The 18661-nt window shown below is 45.5% G+C and overlaps 1 protein-coding gene across 5 annotated transcripts in view; it reads right to left on the bottom strand.

The window, feature by feature from the left end:
- The window catches only part of LIMK2 (LIM domain kinase 2), a 58235-nt gene extending 41674 nt beyond the window's left edge, over positions 1 to 16561 (bottom strand). The window contains exons 1-2 of one of the 5 annotated variants that reach the window (XM_081801811.1): positions 16389 to 16561; positions 4316 to 4415 (exon numbers count right to left, since the gene is read on the bottom strand). In XM_081801811.1, coding sequence (XP_081657937.1) covers positions 4316 to 4415; positions 16389 to 16404 — 116 coding nt within the window. In that variant the 5' untranslated portion in view covers positions 16405 to 16561. The remainder of the gene's footprint in view (positions 1 to 4315; positions 4416 to 16388) is intronic. The other 4 variants (XM_081801812.1, XM_031028378.2, XM_006733498.3 and 1 more) reach the window with 4 other exon arrangements.
- Between the last annotated feature and the right edge of the window lie 2100 nt (positions 16562 to 18661).

The raw sequence follows: 18661 nt of genomic DNA on the forward strand, positions 1-18661 counted from the left end.
GTAACAGCACTTTTGACACTTGAGAGTTCATAAAGCCTTTAAGCCAATACCCTTCAGTGTTATCTGACACCACCAGTGTGTGGCAGGCAGGATGAGTGTTTTTACTCTGAAGCTACAGAAGAGGAAACTGAGCTTCAGGGAGGTTAAATGACATGACCATGTTCAGGAATGCAAAGAGACTCTTGTAAGCAAGGAGTCACGATTTGGGTTCAAATCTCAGCTATGCTACTTCCTAGCTCTGTGACTGTGAGCAAGTAAACTTCATTTCTCTATGTGTAAAATAGGTATGACCAGTACTATAGTTATTATATTGTTATAAGAATTAAGTTAGATGGAGCTCCTGGGTGGCTCAGTCAGTTAAGTATCTGACTCTTCCTTGGTTTTGGCTTAGGTCATGATCTCATGGGTTGTGAGATGGAGCCCCACATCAGGCTCCCCGCTGAGCTTCTCCCCCTCCCTCTCCTTCTGCCCCGCTGTCTCTTTCTCTCTCTGAAATAAATAAATCAGTCTTTAAAAAAAAAAGAATTAAGTTAGATGATACAAATATGAAATGCTTAGGATGGTGTCTGGTACATAGTAAACACTCAATAAACGGTAGCTCTTACTATAATTATGATGCATGGCACTTGTTAAGGTGGGGGTGTGGGTGAGAAAACGAGCATGGCTTTTAGCATCACAGAAGCTATCCTGTTGTCATCCAGCCCATTACACCACAGTCTCTGGCTGCTATGTGTACAATTTCTTCACTCGCCTATCCTGAAGGCACAAATTTAGCAGAAATGGTCTGTTACCTGATAAAGTGACAACAGCTTTATATTTGTATTATTTCTTTTCCAGAGCATAGGCATTAGAAATCACTTCTCAAAAGAGAAAGCTCAAACAGTCTATGTTCGTGATCCCGGGAAAAGAGGCCCTGAAGAGTTCCCAGGAGCCTTAAGTATGGTGATTTTTTTTCCCCTCTGATAATGCCCTTAGGAACCAGGTCAAGCAAGAGAGTCCCAGGTAAGGGCAAAAAAGACGAATTAATAGAGGCAGTTTTCCCTCTTTCCACAACCCCTCCTCCTTGGCTAAGCACTTCTGATGAGGGTGAAAGGACAATCATCAGAAAACTTGTCAAGGTTCTTTGGTTTTCCAACATGCCAAGTCACCATAAAACATGCCAGCTCCATACTTTAACCTCAGCTACAAGCAACATGCAGTCTGGCTGCTTTCCTGGCCTCCTCCATGGAGAGGGAAGCCAGTTCCAGAAAGCTTCAGAGAGAATGGCCCTAATTCTAGAACCAGTGGCACTGCTAGAGACCAAATAGGCCTGTTGGGAAGTCTGAGGAGAGAAAGCAGGAGGGCTACTCAGACAAGTGTCCAGGATCAGAAGGATCCTGGCCAGGCACCCAATTGCACCAAACTAAGCTACTTCCAGGAGGTTTGTCAGCTGGCCTCTGCTGTACAGTCCCAGGTTCCAGCCTTCAGTGACTTCCTATTGTCCCAGGCACTTGAGAATCTGGCGGAAGTCTATCAGAGGCAGGATTACGGATGTGGCTGCAGATGGGGGGGATGGGGTAATGTAAAGAGAAGGCAAAGGGAGGAGAGTTTGGGCCAAACCCCAGCAATTTCTCCATTGAATATCCAGCTCCACCCTGTGACTAGGAAAACAAAGGTGTGGGGGAAGGGGAAAAGAAAAGTCATTTCCTCTATTGTAACTAACTCAACTGAGTAAGAGCAAGGCTGGAAGGGAGTCATGAAGAATGAATTTCTTTGGGTAGCATGAGAGAGGGTCCTGCTTTCAGCAGGCCTGTGCCCAGACACCTGAATTCATCAGAGAATTTAAAAGACCATTCAGGCTGATGCCCCATGCTCCTTATAACCAGGTTACTTCTGTACTTCTGGGGTCAGATACAGTTGTTCCCAGCCCTGAAGATCTTCCTTCAACCTGGGCAAAAGTCAGCTGGCTCCAAAGCAGCCAGTCTCCCCAGGGCAAATTACTAGGCTCCATCTGAGGACTTCATGTCATCCAGCTTTCGTGGGAAAGCTCAGGAGTCAGGAAATGTGCTCCTTCAATAGAGCTGGATCAGACAGACTATGTCCTTGAGACAAAGCTGTAAATAGGAGACATACCCCAGATGCTCTACTTGCCCCACAGGCGTGATCTTTGGTGTAACTGTGCCAGGGTAGTTCAAAGTTAACCTTAATCTCTGAGGCTCCACATTAGAACACCAATGGGTGTGTATTAAGATAAAGAAATGCATGCACGTAGGTGTATAGAGACGCACAATATAATATAAAGTGACAGCTACTGAATATTATGGGTATTCTATGTGTCAGATGCTATACTGAGCACTTTATATAGGTTATCACATTTAATCCTCCCCTACAACCTGTGGGATGAGTACTTATCCCCATTTTACAGATGAGGTGCCTAAAGCTCAGGGCAGTCACCCAAGAACAGTTAATAAATTGCAAAGCCAGGATTTGAAACCAGACAGTCTCATTCCAGAGTCTACACTCATCCACCATGATAACGTGCCTTACTTCTTTCTGAGCATGTATATATGTGTATGTTTTCCTCTCTACCACCCCACTCTGACACACGCACACACAAATATGTTCCCTAACAAGCTAACATCTGATCGGACACACAAATGACCTAAGACTTCAGTTCTAAGGTCAGCTCTGGTCATCCATGACCTGTCTTTGTAACTCTTTTTGTCTTTTTGGTTTCAGGCCTCTCAACAGTGATATGAAGGGTTAAATCACACAATAGGTGGTCCCTTCTGGTTCTGAACTTCTTTAGTGTTAGGAGAATCCAGAAATTCCAAAAATTAGCTTGTTCTACTCTATCCTGCTTATTTTGGATAGAAAATATTAACACAAATAGGAAAACAGCAGGAATAAATATGACCATATGGGTTAGGTGCCAAGGCGAGCCTTGGTCTAGCAACTCATTAGGATTCACTTCACCTCTAAATGAAAGGGCTACCCAAAGGCTTTGTCTGTAGGTCCCTTATAGCTCTGACACTCTATTCCAATCCTTAATAAGAATCAACTTCCCTTGGGACACCTGGGGTGCTCAGTTGGTTAAGCCTCTCCCTTAGGCTCAGGTCATGATCCCAGGGTCCTGGGATTGAGTCCCGCATCGGGCTCCTTGCTCAGCTGGGAGCCCGTTTCTCCCTCTGCCTGGTGCTCCCCCTGCTTGTGCGTGCTCTCTCTCTGACAAATAAAATCTTAAAAAAAAAAAAAAAAGAATCAACTTCCCTGAGGGTAAAAGGAAGAACTAAGGCAATTAGATCCACAGAGAAGACGGGAGAGCTCTGAGTTAGAGCTCAAAGGGCAGAAAAATGCTAGTTCCTCTCCAGCTCTTCCAGAGGCCAAGCTCTCCAGGACAACCCCCCACATGGTTCCCGGGTGGAGGCAAGTGCTTAAAGGTCAATTAAATTACTTGCTATCAGCACGGGGGATGCTTTGCAACACGAGCTGTGCGTGGGAGCTGGAATCTAGAGCACATGGTGCCTGTCTACAGTCTGTCTCATTCTCAAGATGTGAGCACCAGCCCTACCACTTCAGACCACGGGGGCACACATGCCCACCCAGCCTGCAATGTGGAATGACTGTAGGCCAGGCACTGTTTTATGTTCTGGAGAATGCAGACAAGCTCCCACTCTTGAAGATTCCAATCTCACAGGGGAAAGAAATAACCCTTCAGTGGGTGCCTATCATGAGCTGGGCCCTTGGCATATATGACTTCATTTGATCTTAACGAGTCTATGAGATAAATTTTTAACATCTGTGTTTTCCTGATGAGGAAACTGAGTCTCAGACAACAGGAAGAAATCCAACTTTAAAGTCTCTGTTGTTATTTTTAAGAAACGGAGCTGCCTTCAAACAATCTAAGAGCTAAAATAAAATTGGATAACAAAAAGCAAGAAACTAGGGAAGCATCCTGTGGTGAAGGGCTGGATCTGCCAACTGCACTAAAAACAACCCTTAAGGCACCTGCATAATCAGTAGCGTAGCTGCGGGAAAGTCATTCTTTCTGGGTCTCAGTTTCCTCATCTGGAAAATGAGGGTGGTGCTGAGACACCCCAAAAAGGGCTGCTCCCATCCCTTCACCCTACTTCTAGCTGTACCTGGCCCATTTGTGGCTCTTTCACTTTCACACCAGATATTGGCTCATGTGCTCTTCCTTGGTACATCCCTCCCCCTCCCCTCAACCCACACCAAAATGGGAACTGTCAAGTCAGAAACTTTTGTATTTTCCAGAACATGAAGGAGTGGCTGTCCTGTAGTACACTGACAAAGACAGGAGGACAAACCCACTTACCGGAAGCAAGAGCTGTGCCAGGCTTCGTTGACAGTCCTGTACCGCCTCTGGCTTGGAGTGACATGGTCCCCACAGCCCCGACACTTCCAGGTATCTTCCCCTGCACACGAAACCAGGGAGTTTAGAGGCCCAAAGTAGCAGGATGTACAGGGACGGGACTCCTACCGTGCAGAATTAGACCGAGTTAATGGACCTATAATGAAAGGGCTGGCCAGTGCTCTGATAAATGCACAATTCCCTCCTCCACAAGATCTCTGGTAAGCACTTATCCAGCTTGCTCATCTCCCCAGGGACAGGGAATTCATGGCCTCAAAAGTTGAGTCTCATTCCATTTTTTAGAAATGGTTCTGATTGTTCCTTTTTCCAATGAAACAAAACCTGCCTTTCCCTAGAATTTCAGCCCTTGCTTATTATAGCTCTGAGTAAATGAAATGAACAAGGTCTCTTTCTTTTCAGGGTCAGCCCTTCCCATGACTATTCCCAGCCAGCACCCAGAAAAACTTCTCTGGGTTGTACGTGTTATTGCCTTTTCCTATTCCTCAAAAGCCCTTGTTGTATAGATATTCCATCACTGAGTGCAAGAGCTCATTCATTCAACCAACATCATGGCCCATGGGACCTCTCCAAGCTCTATGTTGGAGACTGCTGGATAACATCATCCCTGCTCTTGGGGCGCCTGGGTGCCTCAGTCGTTGGGTGTCTGCCTTCGGCTCAGGTCATGATGCAGGGTCCTGGGATTGAGCCCCATATGGGACTCCCTGCTCAGCGGGAAGCCTGCTTCTCCCTCTCCCACTCCCCCTGCTTGTGTTTCCTTTCTCACTGTCTGTCAAAAAATAAATAAAATCTTTAAAAAAACAAAAACATCATCTCTGCTCTTCAAGGAGCAAATCCACTGAAAAAGAATCCTTCTTCCATGTTGTAATTTTTCCCTTAGATGTTATTTCAGAGTTAGAAGCAAAGTGCTATTTTGGTTCGGAGAAAGAAGCTATGGGTATAGAAGGGAAAGAACATTTAATGAACACCTCCTATATACCAAGGCTTGTGCTAGGTGCTTTCAGAGACCCAATCTCATGTAATTCTCAAAACAATCATGTGAAACAGGTATTAAATTCATTTAAGGGGTGGGAGAACTGAAACCCAGGGCTAGGGGGTGTCAGGCCAAGCAGCAGATTCAGCATTCCAACTCAGGCCCAACTCATCCTGAAGTCCATGCTCTCTCCACTCACTCCACCACGTTGATTCCTGCTCATTCCACTTAGGGAAGTCAGGAAAGTCTTTGTAAGGGAAGCTAATACTTGAGCTAAACCTTGAAGGATGGGGAAGAATTGCCAGAGGCTGAGAAAGGATGGGGAAGGGCTGTGTAGGCTGAGAGATTAGCATAGGCAATAACACAGAGTGAATCCATGTCCCTCCCAAAGGGACAAAACACAACACTCCTGCTGTGGCTTAGATGCCAACTTCTGGAAATAAAGAAGGCAGCTGAGATCAAGCTGTGGTACCTGACTCAGCCCTAGAAAGCAGGACAAGGTTGTTACAAGACTCCCTTGTACGCTCCGTGTATGCAGCTTTGTTCTCTCTGGGTAACTCCAGACTGCCACAGGCACAGTGACAGTCACTGAACCCTGTTTCACAGGCACAGGGGTCATGAATAGACAATGCACAGCTCCGGACACTTCAAGATTGCTTAGCAGCATTCTGGGGCAGGCAGGACACAGGCAGCTGTCCTCATACCCCAGAGGAGAGTTAAACAAGAAGGCTTTAAAACCTTGACCCACCTGCTCCTCTCCTCCAGTTCCACAGTGATAGGAGAGATCACCACACGAATCTAAAAATTCTTGGACTCTCAAGAGGGGCCTTTTTGGTTTTTTAGGTGGTAGTGACCCAGAGAATGCACTATTATCCTCACAAACCCCAAGGCACAAAGTTTGAGAAACTTATTCAAATTGGGTTATGGATAGTGGGCAAGCAATGAATTAGTAAGGTTTTCTTTTCTTTTTAAAGATTATTTATTGGGTGCCTGGGTGGTTCAGTCGTTAAGCGTCTGCCTTTGGCTCAGGTCATGATCCCAGAGTCCTGGGATCGAGTCCCACATCGGGTTCCCTGCTTGGCAGGAAGCCTGCTTCTCCCTCTCCCACTCCCCTGCTTGTGTTCCTGCTCTCACTACCTCTCTCTCTGTCAAATAAATATGTAAAATCTTAAAAAAAAAAAAAAGATATTTATTTGAAAGAGAGAGCAGAGCGATAGAGAGAGAACACAAGTGGAATGGGGAGGGAGAGAGAAAGAGGGAGAAGCAGACTCCCCTGCTGAGCAGGGAGCCCGATGCAGGGCTTAATCCCAGGACCCTGGGATCATGACCTGAGCCAACGGCAGACACTTAACCGACTGAGTCACCCAGGCGCCCCCATAAGGTTTTCAATGAAGACAGACATCCAAATGAATCTGCCAGGTTTGAAACATTTTTGGAACTCTTAAAGGGAAGGGCTTTTAGGTCAGTTTTTGAATTGCTGTGTCCTATCCCCAGCAAATCTCATTATTTTAAGCCACATCTTGTTTCTTATTTTTACTTTTTAACCCAAAGGAATGGTCTCTAAATTGACCACCCACTTACTCAACAATTCAGCATCTTGGCCCTGAATAACTTCTGGCTGTTTACAAAATTCAAAAATAATCAGGACTTTCCACTATGAGGATACTCAAGATGACTTGTTATTGACACACCCTCCAGAGCCTGCCCTTTCTCCAGTCTTGATAAACCCAAAGCCATCTGATCAACACTTATTTAGCACCTGCTCTGTGCTAGGCTCTAGAGGCACAAAATCAAGAGCCCTACTCCCTTCTCTCATATCCACCTGGTTCCACCTTCCAAATGTCTCTCCAATCCTTCCCTGTCCTTCACCACAGCCTGAGTTCAGATCTTTGGCTTCTTTTCCCAGTCTTAACTGGCTTCCCCAGACTCCCCAGTGTCTACAGAAGAAAGGCTCAACTGTTTAGCATGGCACTCCTAGATTCTATCCTATCCCACCTCTCAGAAGATGTGCACTTTCCGTTATCTCTACCACTACTCCCTTCTCCATTGGCTCCTTCCAATTATCATTTACATTAGTTCAACTCTTTCCCATTAAAAAAAAATCTGGATCCTGTTTTCTGCTCCAGCTACCACCCTTCTTCCCTTCACAGCCACACATATTAAAAAGTTATCTACACGGGCGCCTGGGTGGCTCAGTCGTTAAGCGTCTGCCTTCGGCTCAGGTCATGATCCTGGGGTCCTGGGATCGAGTCCCACATCGGGCTCCCTGCTCAGCAGGAAGCCTGCCTCTCCCTCTCCCACTCCCCCTGCTTGTGTTCCTGCTCTAGCTATCTCTCTCTGTGTCAAATAAATAAATAAAATCTTTAAAAAAAAAAAAAGTTATCTACACATCACTGCCCTCATTTCCTCACTTCCTTGACCTCCACCCCCACCATTTCTCTGAAACTGTCTCACCAAGGGCCAAAGTGACCGCTTATTGCTAAACTCAACAGACCCACCTTAGTCATTCTTGCAGCAAATATTAATTCCATGCCAACTATGTGTCTAACACGGTTCTGGGGAAAGAGCAGCAAATGAGAAAGAGATTTAACCTAGATATATTTTTTAAAGATTTTATTTATTTTTTTTGACAGAGAGAGAGAGAACATAAGGAGGGGAAATGGCAGGCAGAGGAAGAGGGAGAAGCAGGCTCCCCACTGAGCAGAGAGCCCGACGTAGGGCTCAATTCCAGGACCCTGGGATCATGGCCTGAGCCGAAGGCAGATGCTTAGACCAACTGAGCCACCCAGGTGCCCCAGATTTAACATAGATATGAAACAATAATATAATGGGGCAAGTGGTATGAAGGAGAAATCAAGTTCATAACTAGGAAAATGGGGGTGGGGAAGGGCAAACAAGTATTCCTTAAGGAAATAATTTTCAAGCTTAGCTCTGAAGGACAAATATGAATTAACCAGGCAAAGAGGGGGAGGGAAGGATAACACTGGAGACTGGGGTGGGGTCGGGGGGAAGACATGTGTAAAGGTCCGGAGGTAGGAATGCAAACTCCTCACACATCATTAAAGTCAGCTATTGTCAGCTCCAAAGGACTAGGGGAACCAAGACAGGTCCCTGGTCTACTGTAGTCCTTCAGCAAACATTTATTAAAGGAATGAATGACCCTCTACAAGGTGGCCCCAAAGAACTTTATTTCTCATCATCTGTTACAAAGAGATGCTTTAATCACATCTTGATCTATTTTCTGTTTCTGCTGCACACATTCATCTTCTTGCATCCTGACATTCACGTCTCAAGCTATTCTGTGTATAAGATACTTTACCACCTTTTTTTTAACATAATTTTTAAAAAAGATTTTATTTATTTATTTGATAAAGAGAGACAGCGAGAGAGGGAACACAAGCAGGGGGAGTGGGAGAGGGAGAAGCAGGCTTCCCGCCGAGCAGGGAGCCCGATGCGGGGCTCGATTCCAGGACCCTGGGATCATGACCTGAGCCGAAGGCAGACGCTTAACGACTGAGCCACCCAGGCGCCCCTACCACCTTTTTCCTTAATCAAACTTCTATCCTTCTTTGGTGGTCCCCCAAAGGGGGACTTTTTTCACTTTGTCTATACCTGCTTTACATCATTAGTTTTGTAATTATAGTTCATAGTTCATTATGTTTCTATTTTCTTCAGTCCCTCCCTCTCTGTGTCCCCCAACCCCACTCCTAGATCTAAAGGACAAAGACTGCATCTTGATCATCTTTAAATCTCCAGAGCCTAGCATAAAACCTGATGCAGAACAGACACTCCTTTGTGTGGCAAATCCAACTGAAAAGTTGGATCCAACTGTCAACTATGAAGGTAATCTCCAAAGATAAGCTCCAACGGTCAGCAGGAATGATTCCACTGAATAAGGGTTCAGGCTCTCAGGATGACTACCTATGGGTAAAGTCACATGTAGATGCACAGGCCTCAGTTTATCTGTTGAGCATTCACACTGTTTTTCAGTTAAGTACCTGAGCAAGAATATTCATCCAAAGCCTTCAGCTTCTCAAGCCCAGATACTCTTTTTTTTTTTTAATTAATTAATTTATTTATTTATTTATTTATTTGACAGAGAGAGACACAGCGAGAGAGGGAACACAAGCAGGGGGAGTGGGAGAGGGAGAAGCAGGCTCCCCGCAGAGCAGGGAGCCCGATGCGGGACTCGATCCCAGGACCCTGGGATCATGACCTGAGCTGAAGGCAGTTGCTTAACCAACTGAGCCACCCAGGCGCCCCAAGCCCAGATACTCTTCAAAAGAAAACTCTTGGCTTCTTCAGCTCCCTACAGCCCTGAAAGTTGATGATCCTAACTCTCTTACAACTTTTTTTTTTTTTTAAAGTAGGCTCTGCACCCAACGTGGGACTCAAACTCACAACCCCAAGGTCAAGAGTCGCATGCTTCCCCAACTGAGCCAGCCAGGGGCCCCAACTCTTTTACAACCTTTATTCTAAGGAATGCAAGAGAAATATAATAATACAAAGTTCTGGAGATTTCTGTGAGGCCCAATGAAAGACCAATCCAGAGTCCAGTCTGCCTGGGAAATATTTCATCTAGGAAAATACCTCATTGTACCAGGACCTTCACCCTCTACCTCTATAGTGTTTACTTCTCATATTTGCAGACTTATCAACAGTGCCTACTAATTGTCAGAGGCCAGAAAGGGAGTTTGGTTAAGTAAATGTCCCCAGCGGCCTCAAAACAATAAGTGGTCCTTATTAAGTGTTTAATAATCAGAAAACTGCTTTTACAGTTATTATTGGAATCTGTTGCCTTAAAGAAGTTGTAAATGTGCAATGCAAAGAGGGGAGAATTACAACAAATGGCTCATTACAAAGGTTCTCACCTTCAGGATCTTTTGAATCCTGGCATAAGATATATTTAGTTAATATATATATATATTCAGTTTATACACACTTCTGTCTCCCAACTTAATAATTGGTGACATGGCCCTCAAATAATCCCTGAATCCACTGGGGTAGGGAGTAGGATGACAGGATGGTAAGGCTGGAAGGGCTTTTAAAAATCATCTACTCTAGGGGCACCTGGGTGGCTCAGTCATTAAGCGTCTGCCTTCGGCTCAGGTCATGATCCCGGGGTCCTGGGATCGAGTCCCACATCGGGCTCCCTGCTTGGCGGGAAGCCTGCTTCTCCCTCTCCCACTCCCCCTGCTTGTGTTCCTGCTCTTGCTGTGTCTGTCTCTGTCAAATAAATAAATAAAATCTTAAAAAAAAAAAAACTTAAAAAAAAAAATCATCTACTCTAGTCCAGTCCTTTTATTTTTCTTAAAGAAAAATGGGCCTGAAGAAAGAGACTCAGGTTGCCTAACCATCAGAAAGCTAGTCCAGGAGGGGCTCAAGTTCTGAAACTACCAGACCAGTTGCATTTTTATTATCATATGCAGCCTCAGACAAGTTAGGACTTGCTTAAGACTACACAGTTATTCAGTGGAAGGGCTCAGCCTGGTACCGCAGCTCAGTGCCTGTGCATTTCTCACAAGACACTAATGTTCACCTTAATCTTGGTCTAAGAGCTGGGTTTCTGTAAACCAGTCCTTTTCAGACTTCAAAGTGGTGAGAAATTTCCAGGCACTGAAAGCTCAGGAGACCATAAAGCCTAGCCTGAACCAACATGCACAGATCCTTTAATTTGAGAAAAATCTTTGATGCTTCTCATGTTCCACTAGACAATGAGAACCAGGAACAAAACCCAGCCAATTCAGCGCAGCACAAAACTAGTACGGTAACTGCTGTGCACCCTGGGAACTGGCGGGTCAGGTGTATAAATCCCACTTGTCCCAGGATAAAGCAGGAAGCAGAGGGGCAGGGCAGCAACTGGTAGGGAACAGCCAAGAGAGAAAAGATCACACCTTAATGAAGTGAGTACCAACAAGACTTAACAGTATGATTAACATTCCTCTAGATACTCTCCCTTGTATCCCAAAGGGCTTTCCTCCTCACTAGCTTACCAAATATTACCAAGGGGAGTGTAAAAAAAGATTAGATGATTTTTAAAGGAGCTTCTGGACTTCTGTGAACCTTATATTCTTCCTTCCTAAGAGGAGGGATCAAATTATTCCTTCTAGCTCTGCATCGGCGACACCAAACCAGGGGCCTCTCATTTTTCAGGTTAAGGCACATACACAGACATCTCAGAAGGTTTCATTCTTGCTGTTGTTCCCATCTGCCTTTTATTTTATTAGGAAAACTTTGTAAGGGTCAAGCAGAAGAGCTGGAGCTAGACCTAGGTTTGAAACCTGGTTCTGCGTCCATGGGCAAATTATTTAATCTCTCTGAACTTGTCCCTTAATCTTTAAAAAGAGGATAACCACCTACCTTACAGGATTACCAAGAAGATTAAGAGAAATAACTTAATGTATGTGAAAATACCTCCTGCAGTGCCTGGCACTTAGTTGGCAACTGAAAGCTCTTCTTTTTTCTTTCACGTATATCTAGAGGGTTGGCTAGGGAAAAGATTGAGTTGAATTACACTAACCTCTAAAATCTGAAGGGAATGTTTTCAAAACAAATTCAGCGAATGTTTTCTATATGCCCACGTGCAAGACAAAGACTAGGTCATGAACTTCTGGGGCCCTTGGTGAGTAGTCATGGAGTGTAAGAGACAAGGATGTGTATAGAAATAACACATGTCAGAGAGGGACAAACCAGGTGCTGAGAGCAGGGCAAACTTGGTAAAGTAATAAGATACCTGGTAGAGAAACAAATGAGACAGATGGTTCCTGTGGCTTTCGAGCGTTCAGGTTCTCCCTTCCAACCATAAGTCTACTTAACTGTGAATGCATAGGCATTTTCTTATCTGGGGGAAGGCATTTTCTTATCAGAGAACTGGTTAACCAGTTAATATATTCCCAAACAGCATTTCTCTACCCATTGTCAATGATACCGGAAAAAAACCCAACTACTTTGATCCTTATAATATGACAGTGGTGTCCTAAGCACCATGCGAGCATGAATTAATAGAATATAAAGATCCTATAAGACAAAGACAGACTATTACTGTTCCCATTTTATGAAGACGAAGCTGAAATGCTCAACTAACAAGTGTTAGAGCTGGGTTTAGACCACAGGTCTGCTAACTCCAAAGTTTATGTCTTTAACTATATTTTAGATTTTCTTTCCTAGCAAAAAGAAATTACAGGCAGAAAGACTTGACAATAAAATGCCAGGGTGGATGCTCAAGGTATACTCTAACAGAACTAGGCAATGGTTTCATGTTCTAGCTCCCGCTGGGTATAGATTAATAGGTAAAAGAGTCTAATTCTTGTTCCTATATAAACAAAGGTCAAGAGTGAGAAGGATGATAGGCTTGTAAAAGAATGCTAGAGCTCCAGGTCCTCTCACTGAAATGCCAAAGTGATGCTGCACCCCTTCTAACATGCCCCTGAACCCTAGCCCTTTCCAGATTTGCACTGATCAAAAGCCAGCCCTGCAATGGGAATAAGCTCAGCCTCCAGAAGACACAGAAAACCCACCAGGAATGTGGGAAGCCTAATACAGCCCCTTGAACATGATAGATTTCTTTTCAGCTTTAAAACTTTGTGGTCCTTAAAAAAACACACACACACACAAAAACTTTGTGGTCCTCTTGGACCCTATGTCGCTCCCTCCATCCCATATCCACGGCCATCCAAGTTACCCTGCCCTGCCCAACATGAGGTAATTCCTGTGGTCCGTGCCTTCTTCCCCATTCCTATCATTAACACTTCAGCTCAGGCCCACTGTTCCCACCCCCAAATTAGTGCCTTCCTCACCCTTGCCCAATCCATCATGCCCACAAAGGCCAGATTGATAGTCAAAAATAAAATACATCATGACTCTCCCTGCCTCTAAACCTATGGTCTCTACTGTAGACTGAAAAATTCCACAAGTCTAGCATTAAACCCTACACGGTCTGGCTTTACCTACCCTCTCAGCTTTATCTTTCACTTCCTATAATTCCCCCATTTGTGCATTCTTGCTTCTACCACACATATCAATTCACTATCCTTTGTGAAAACCTTGAAACTTGCCCAGCTATGCATGCTACTTCCAGTTTCTTCCCTACCAGGATATCATACCCCACCCCACCCCCATTACCACTTTTAATCCACCTAAGACTTCTCAAATTTTACCTCAAATTTTGGTCAGCATTTCCTGACCAAATCTGGTAGCCACCCTGGACAACTTGCTGTTCTTTAGAATGCCAAGCACATTCCTGGCTCAGGGCCTTTGTTCATTCCCTTTTATTCCCTCTGCCTAAAATGTTATTTCCCCAGATATCCAAATGGCTCACTCCCTTGCTTCATTTCTCTGTTTAGATGTCATTAATCAGGGAGGCTTCCTTGACCTCCCACTGTCCCTATGACTTTATCCTATTTTATTTCTCTTCAGGGCACTTATCCCTGATGTTTGATATTCATATATTTACATATTTAAATATTTACAATATTTACATATTGTCTATCTCTCCTACCATACACTCCATTAGGGAAGGGATTTGGTCTGTTTTGTTTCCTGTTGTATCCACCAGGGCATAGAAGTGCTTGGCACATAGTATGAACTCAATATATATTTGTTGGAATGGATGTATGAAGAGAGCTCTCCCCTACCTTTGAAATTCTATAATGTTATCACATACAGGTCTTCTAATAGTTTGTTTTGATTTGCCCTTTTTTTTTTCTTAATTCCTCTCAACAGACAGTGAATCTCTCAAAGGGACAAACCACATATTATTCATTTCCACAAATATTTACTAAGGACTTTTTGTGTGCCAGACTCTATATCTCAAGCAGCCTGGAATATCAGAAAGAGCACTGGAGGAGAAATCCTAGGTTAGTCCTGGCTCTATCATTAGTTGAATGACCCTTGACGAATCCATTTTTCTCCCTAGGTTTCTTCATATGTAAAATAAGGAGAGTTACATTATCTCAAGCTCTCTTCTGGCTCTAGCATCTGTTAAAATTTTTAAGAGGTAGAACTTGGCCCAGCCCAGTGCCTTAGACATCACAGGTACTCAGTAAATATTTGGTTTCTTTGTTGTTGATTCTCCTGTTACACAGGAATCTGAGTTGTCTTGGAACAGTTTGGACAGAACAAGTAAAAGTTTAAGCCCCACTTCCTTCTCTGACTCCAAGGGACAACTTCATTCTGGTGTTTGTGATAATAAAGGATTCTGGTGTTTGTGAGAGGGTAAAGCACTGAATTTGACGTTGGAAAATACGAACTCTGACCACTGCCATTTACTTGGCTACAGAACCTTGAACAAGTCATTTCTGAGTCCGAGTCTCCCCAGACATAAAAAAAGCCATATTGGCCTACTCTCAACTCTTCAAAGTCACCTTTTTATGCTGTTCCATCTACTTGGAATGTTCTTTGCCCTTTCTTTGCTGCACTAATTTCTACTTATCCTCAAGGACCTAAATACATTTGCTTTTTTAAGGAAAAGTATCCTCTATTCACTCCCTCCCCCCCCACACACACACTCTTACAGCACTTACCTCCATTGTTTATCTCAATTATTATAGCATTTATCTCCATTGTTACCCCAATTAATTACTCTCTGTCTCTAGAACTGTAACCACCACAAAGGCAAGGACTGTGTCCATTTTGTTCATCATTATACTACTCAGTGCTTGGTTAAGTTTGTGGCACAGAAGTATCCAACAAATATTTTTATGGACAAATGTCTAAACTAATGCACCTAGACACTTTAATACCTCTAGAAAGCTTTTTGGTTCATTCAGAGAATCTAATAAACACTATTACACTCTAAGATCTTTTACAAGTTTCTGTGAATCAAGGTTCAAAACAGGGAATTTATGTACACAAAGGTTAGAAAAAGTCACTGGAAATCATTTGAGCTGAAGAACTCTGGAAGCTAAAAAAAATCAGAGAAAGGGACAGGGAACATTTATACCCCTAGCCCTCCTTCTCCAGAAGCCTATTATCAAGAATGGGGAGAAAAATCCCATGCTTCCATGGTGAGGAAGTGACCCATGTGTGGCCTGGTCCTTGTATTCAGTATGGAGGAAGTGACTGTCCACAGGCTGAAATCCAGGAAGTGGGGGCAGATATCCAAGACAGCCTCCCTCCTCCACCAATCCCTCCTGCCACCTCTAGAAAGCTTCTGGACGTTGACCCTGGTCGACCTAGAGGCTGGGCCACCCACACAGGTGGCTGGGAAACATAGTCAACAGATAGTCCTGGTGCAGGGAGGACAGGCCAGGAAGGCAGGAAGCTGCAGGGTGGTGTGTGAGGTGACTGGGAAGAGACTGCAGGTCTGGCTAACCTAACCCTAAAACTACCCTTCACCTCTGGACATTTCTCTCTTGTCTCAGAGAAGCCAAGGGAGGACCTAGCTCCCATGGAGGGCCCAGAACCCAGCGGCGCCTACCTTCCCCAGGAAGAATGCTCCAATCTCTCCCTAACCCCTAATCCGTGTCCTAAACTCCAAGGGAGCCCACGCTCCGGGTTCCTGCAAAGAGCCCTAAGACCAGGACATCACAGGCACCAAGATATCCGCGAGAAGCCTTGGATCCGGTCAGAGAAGTCATACTATCCCCCACTTTCCACAGAAAACCGAGAACCCAGGGTAACTCTCTATCCCTTTATTTTTGCCCCGAACCCTGAGGATCCCGCTCTCCCCATATTCCACATATCCCTCATTCCAAGGGAACCCAGGCCCCCAGCTTTCTTAAAAAGAGTTTTAATTTGAGGGCCTGTGGTCACCAGATCCACAGAAAAAAGCTGGCCCCCTGACAGAGCCTGCATCCCTTCCAACTCTCAGAGAACTGCCCAAACCGCCTGCTCCTCGGAGCCTTCTGTCTCCGGTCCCCCAATTCCCGAAGCTCCACAACCTCCTCGAGGAGCGTTGTGCTCCTCCCAGCCAATTCTCCTGCTAAGGAGCGGGAACCCACGGGAGTCCACTCAGCCCGAAACCCCCGAGGCTGCCAGCTCCCCTCAGGCGTCTTGGGCCGGGCTTCCGAGATAACGGCGGGACAGGACGGGGAGGCCCTTCCTTACCCGCCTGCGCGGCCATGGTCCCGGGGAGGTGGCGGGGTGGCGGGGACCGCAGCAGTTCCTCTCAGCTCCCGCTGCCAGCCGCCTCAGGCGCGAGAGGACCTCAGCCCCGGGCGCAAGCGGGATGCACCGCCTACGGCGCCCGGGGAGGACCAAATCGCACCTGGCACCGGGGCCCGCCCGCCGACGCCCCGCCCCCGGGCCAGGCCCCGCCCCTTGGCTCGGGCTCTGTAGGGGCCCTGGCGCCTCCTACTGCGAGCGGCGCGGAGCTGGTAAAGGTGGTTGTGTGCAGCCGTGAGGTGGCTTGTCAGGAGAGTCCTCGGGACAACCTGGGGGTCTCAACAGAGGACCCTCAGCCCATTTTACAGATGCGGGCAGCTGAGGACCCGAGGGAACAAGTTTGACTACCTCGAAATGGCTCAGCTCATTAGAAGCAGAAGTGAGATGGGAACCCAGGTCTCCTAACTCCCAGGCAAAAGCTCTTTCCAGTAGAGTGTTTGGGATCAAGAATATGAATATGAAGGGGTGCCTGACTGGCTCAGTCAGTAGAGCATGTGACTCTTGATCTCAGGGTTGTAAATTCGTTGGGTGTAGAGACTGCTTAAAAATAAAAATCTTAAAAAAAAAAATGAATATGGAGACACTACCCCACAAAACTTTGGGGATTGAGGGTGGACTTTTCTTAGAAGCTTCCAGCTCAGAGAAGCCACTTATCTGCACCACTGAGTAAGCTGGCACTCAGTAGATAATCTCTAGGTCAAAGATGGTATGAAGGTGGTGCAACCACATTCCAGAGGCAGATCCTTCTTGAAGCCAAATAGGTATATAAATGAATCCCAGCACACCAGATCTTCCAATTTTTCAAGACAAGCCAAAACTCCAGGTATTTAGGTGAATTTTCCTACTTTTTAAATGTTGGTAACATTCAGAAATTTTAAAAATGCCATGTAGACCAAAGGAAACACTTGTGGAGTGAGTTTGCCCTGCTGGCTCCTCTTTGTGGAGGAAAAAGCACTGGACAAGGAGTTAGAACAGCTGACTGGCTCCTGGCAGCTGTTAGTTGGCTGAGGGGCCTTGAAAACCACTTCCCTTCACTGGGCTTGGGAGGGAATTGGGGCCCTCCACGTGACAAAGGGTGGGCTACATCAGCTGGACCTGCGGTCCCTCCCGTTTGATTCTCTGGTGCTGGGTATTTGGCAACTGTCATTTCCTTAGACTGGATTTAGGTCATGGGAAAAGTGTCCAAATGACCAGGAAGAGGCAGGGATGGGGCCCAAGGAAATGGATCATGATGCCCCCACCAAGGACAAAGTTCAATCCTGCTGCATCTGGTTCCAGTAAGCAAAGATGAGCACAATTCTTTCTTCCGGCCCTCTGTAATCCAAACCGGATGCAGGTCAGTTGGTTCTCCTCTGGTTGTGTCAGGTGGCTCCTGAAGTCCTGAGTGTGAATAAAGTGCTGAGAGGGTGGGGAAGGGGATGTGCCCGACTTCCTTTAATTCCTGGGAACCCTCCAGTGGTTGGTTTTACAGTTTGAGGAAATCTCTGGTCTGATTATAGTAACCACAGGATTGTGTGTTGAATTAAAGTGACAGGGATCCAGGGAACTCTGACAAGCCACCTTGTGGCTAGCAAAAAGGAAGCAGGGATTTTATTCACCCTGCACATGCAAAGAAGTTATGCTGTATTTTCCCAGGTTCATGGGCACTGGCAGCCTTGGAACCAAGACCCCTGTTGGTCTTCCCTTTCCTCTGCCCCACAGCAAGGCACCCAGGTCTGTCTCTTCTCTGTCTTCTCTCTCATTCCACTTCCTTCCCACCTCCAGCCTCCTGGTGTTCACTAGCAGTGAGTGGGGGGATAACCAACTCCCCCAAGTTCCCTCCAGAGGGGAAGTTTAGGTATTTCTTGAGAAATACAAATTGAAATGTAAAGAAAGAAAATAGCAATCTACAGAAATGGTATAACAAAGAGATATTATTCCAATATAGATCCAAAGAATAGTGTAAGATCACTTGTGAATGCGAGGGGGACTTCTGGAGGACAGAAAAGTCCTGGGTAAGGAGAAGATGTGGGTTTCTAGTGCCCAAGTCACCTGTTCACGGTTTGATTACCTGACCATAATTTGGTCAGTCTCTGAGGCCAGATCCTGCTGACTGACTCACAATCAACTCTTTGGACCTATAGGAATGAGAACCTGGACATTGAAAACCACCTTAAGGTTCAGACTCTGCCTCTCAAAAATCTTCAACAGTTCCTTGTTGCCAACAAAATAATAAA

Source organism: Leptonychotes weddellii, chromosome 13 (assembly GCF_054177405.1).
Source record: "Leptonychotes weddellii isolate Sample4059 chromosome 13, ASM5417740v2, whole genome shotgun sequence".
NCBI lineage: Eukaryota > Metazoa > Chordata > Mammalia > Carnivora > Phocidae > Leptonychotes > Leptonychotes weddellii.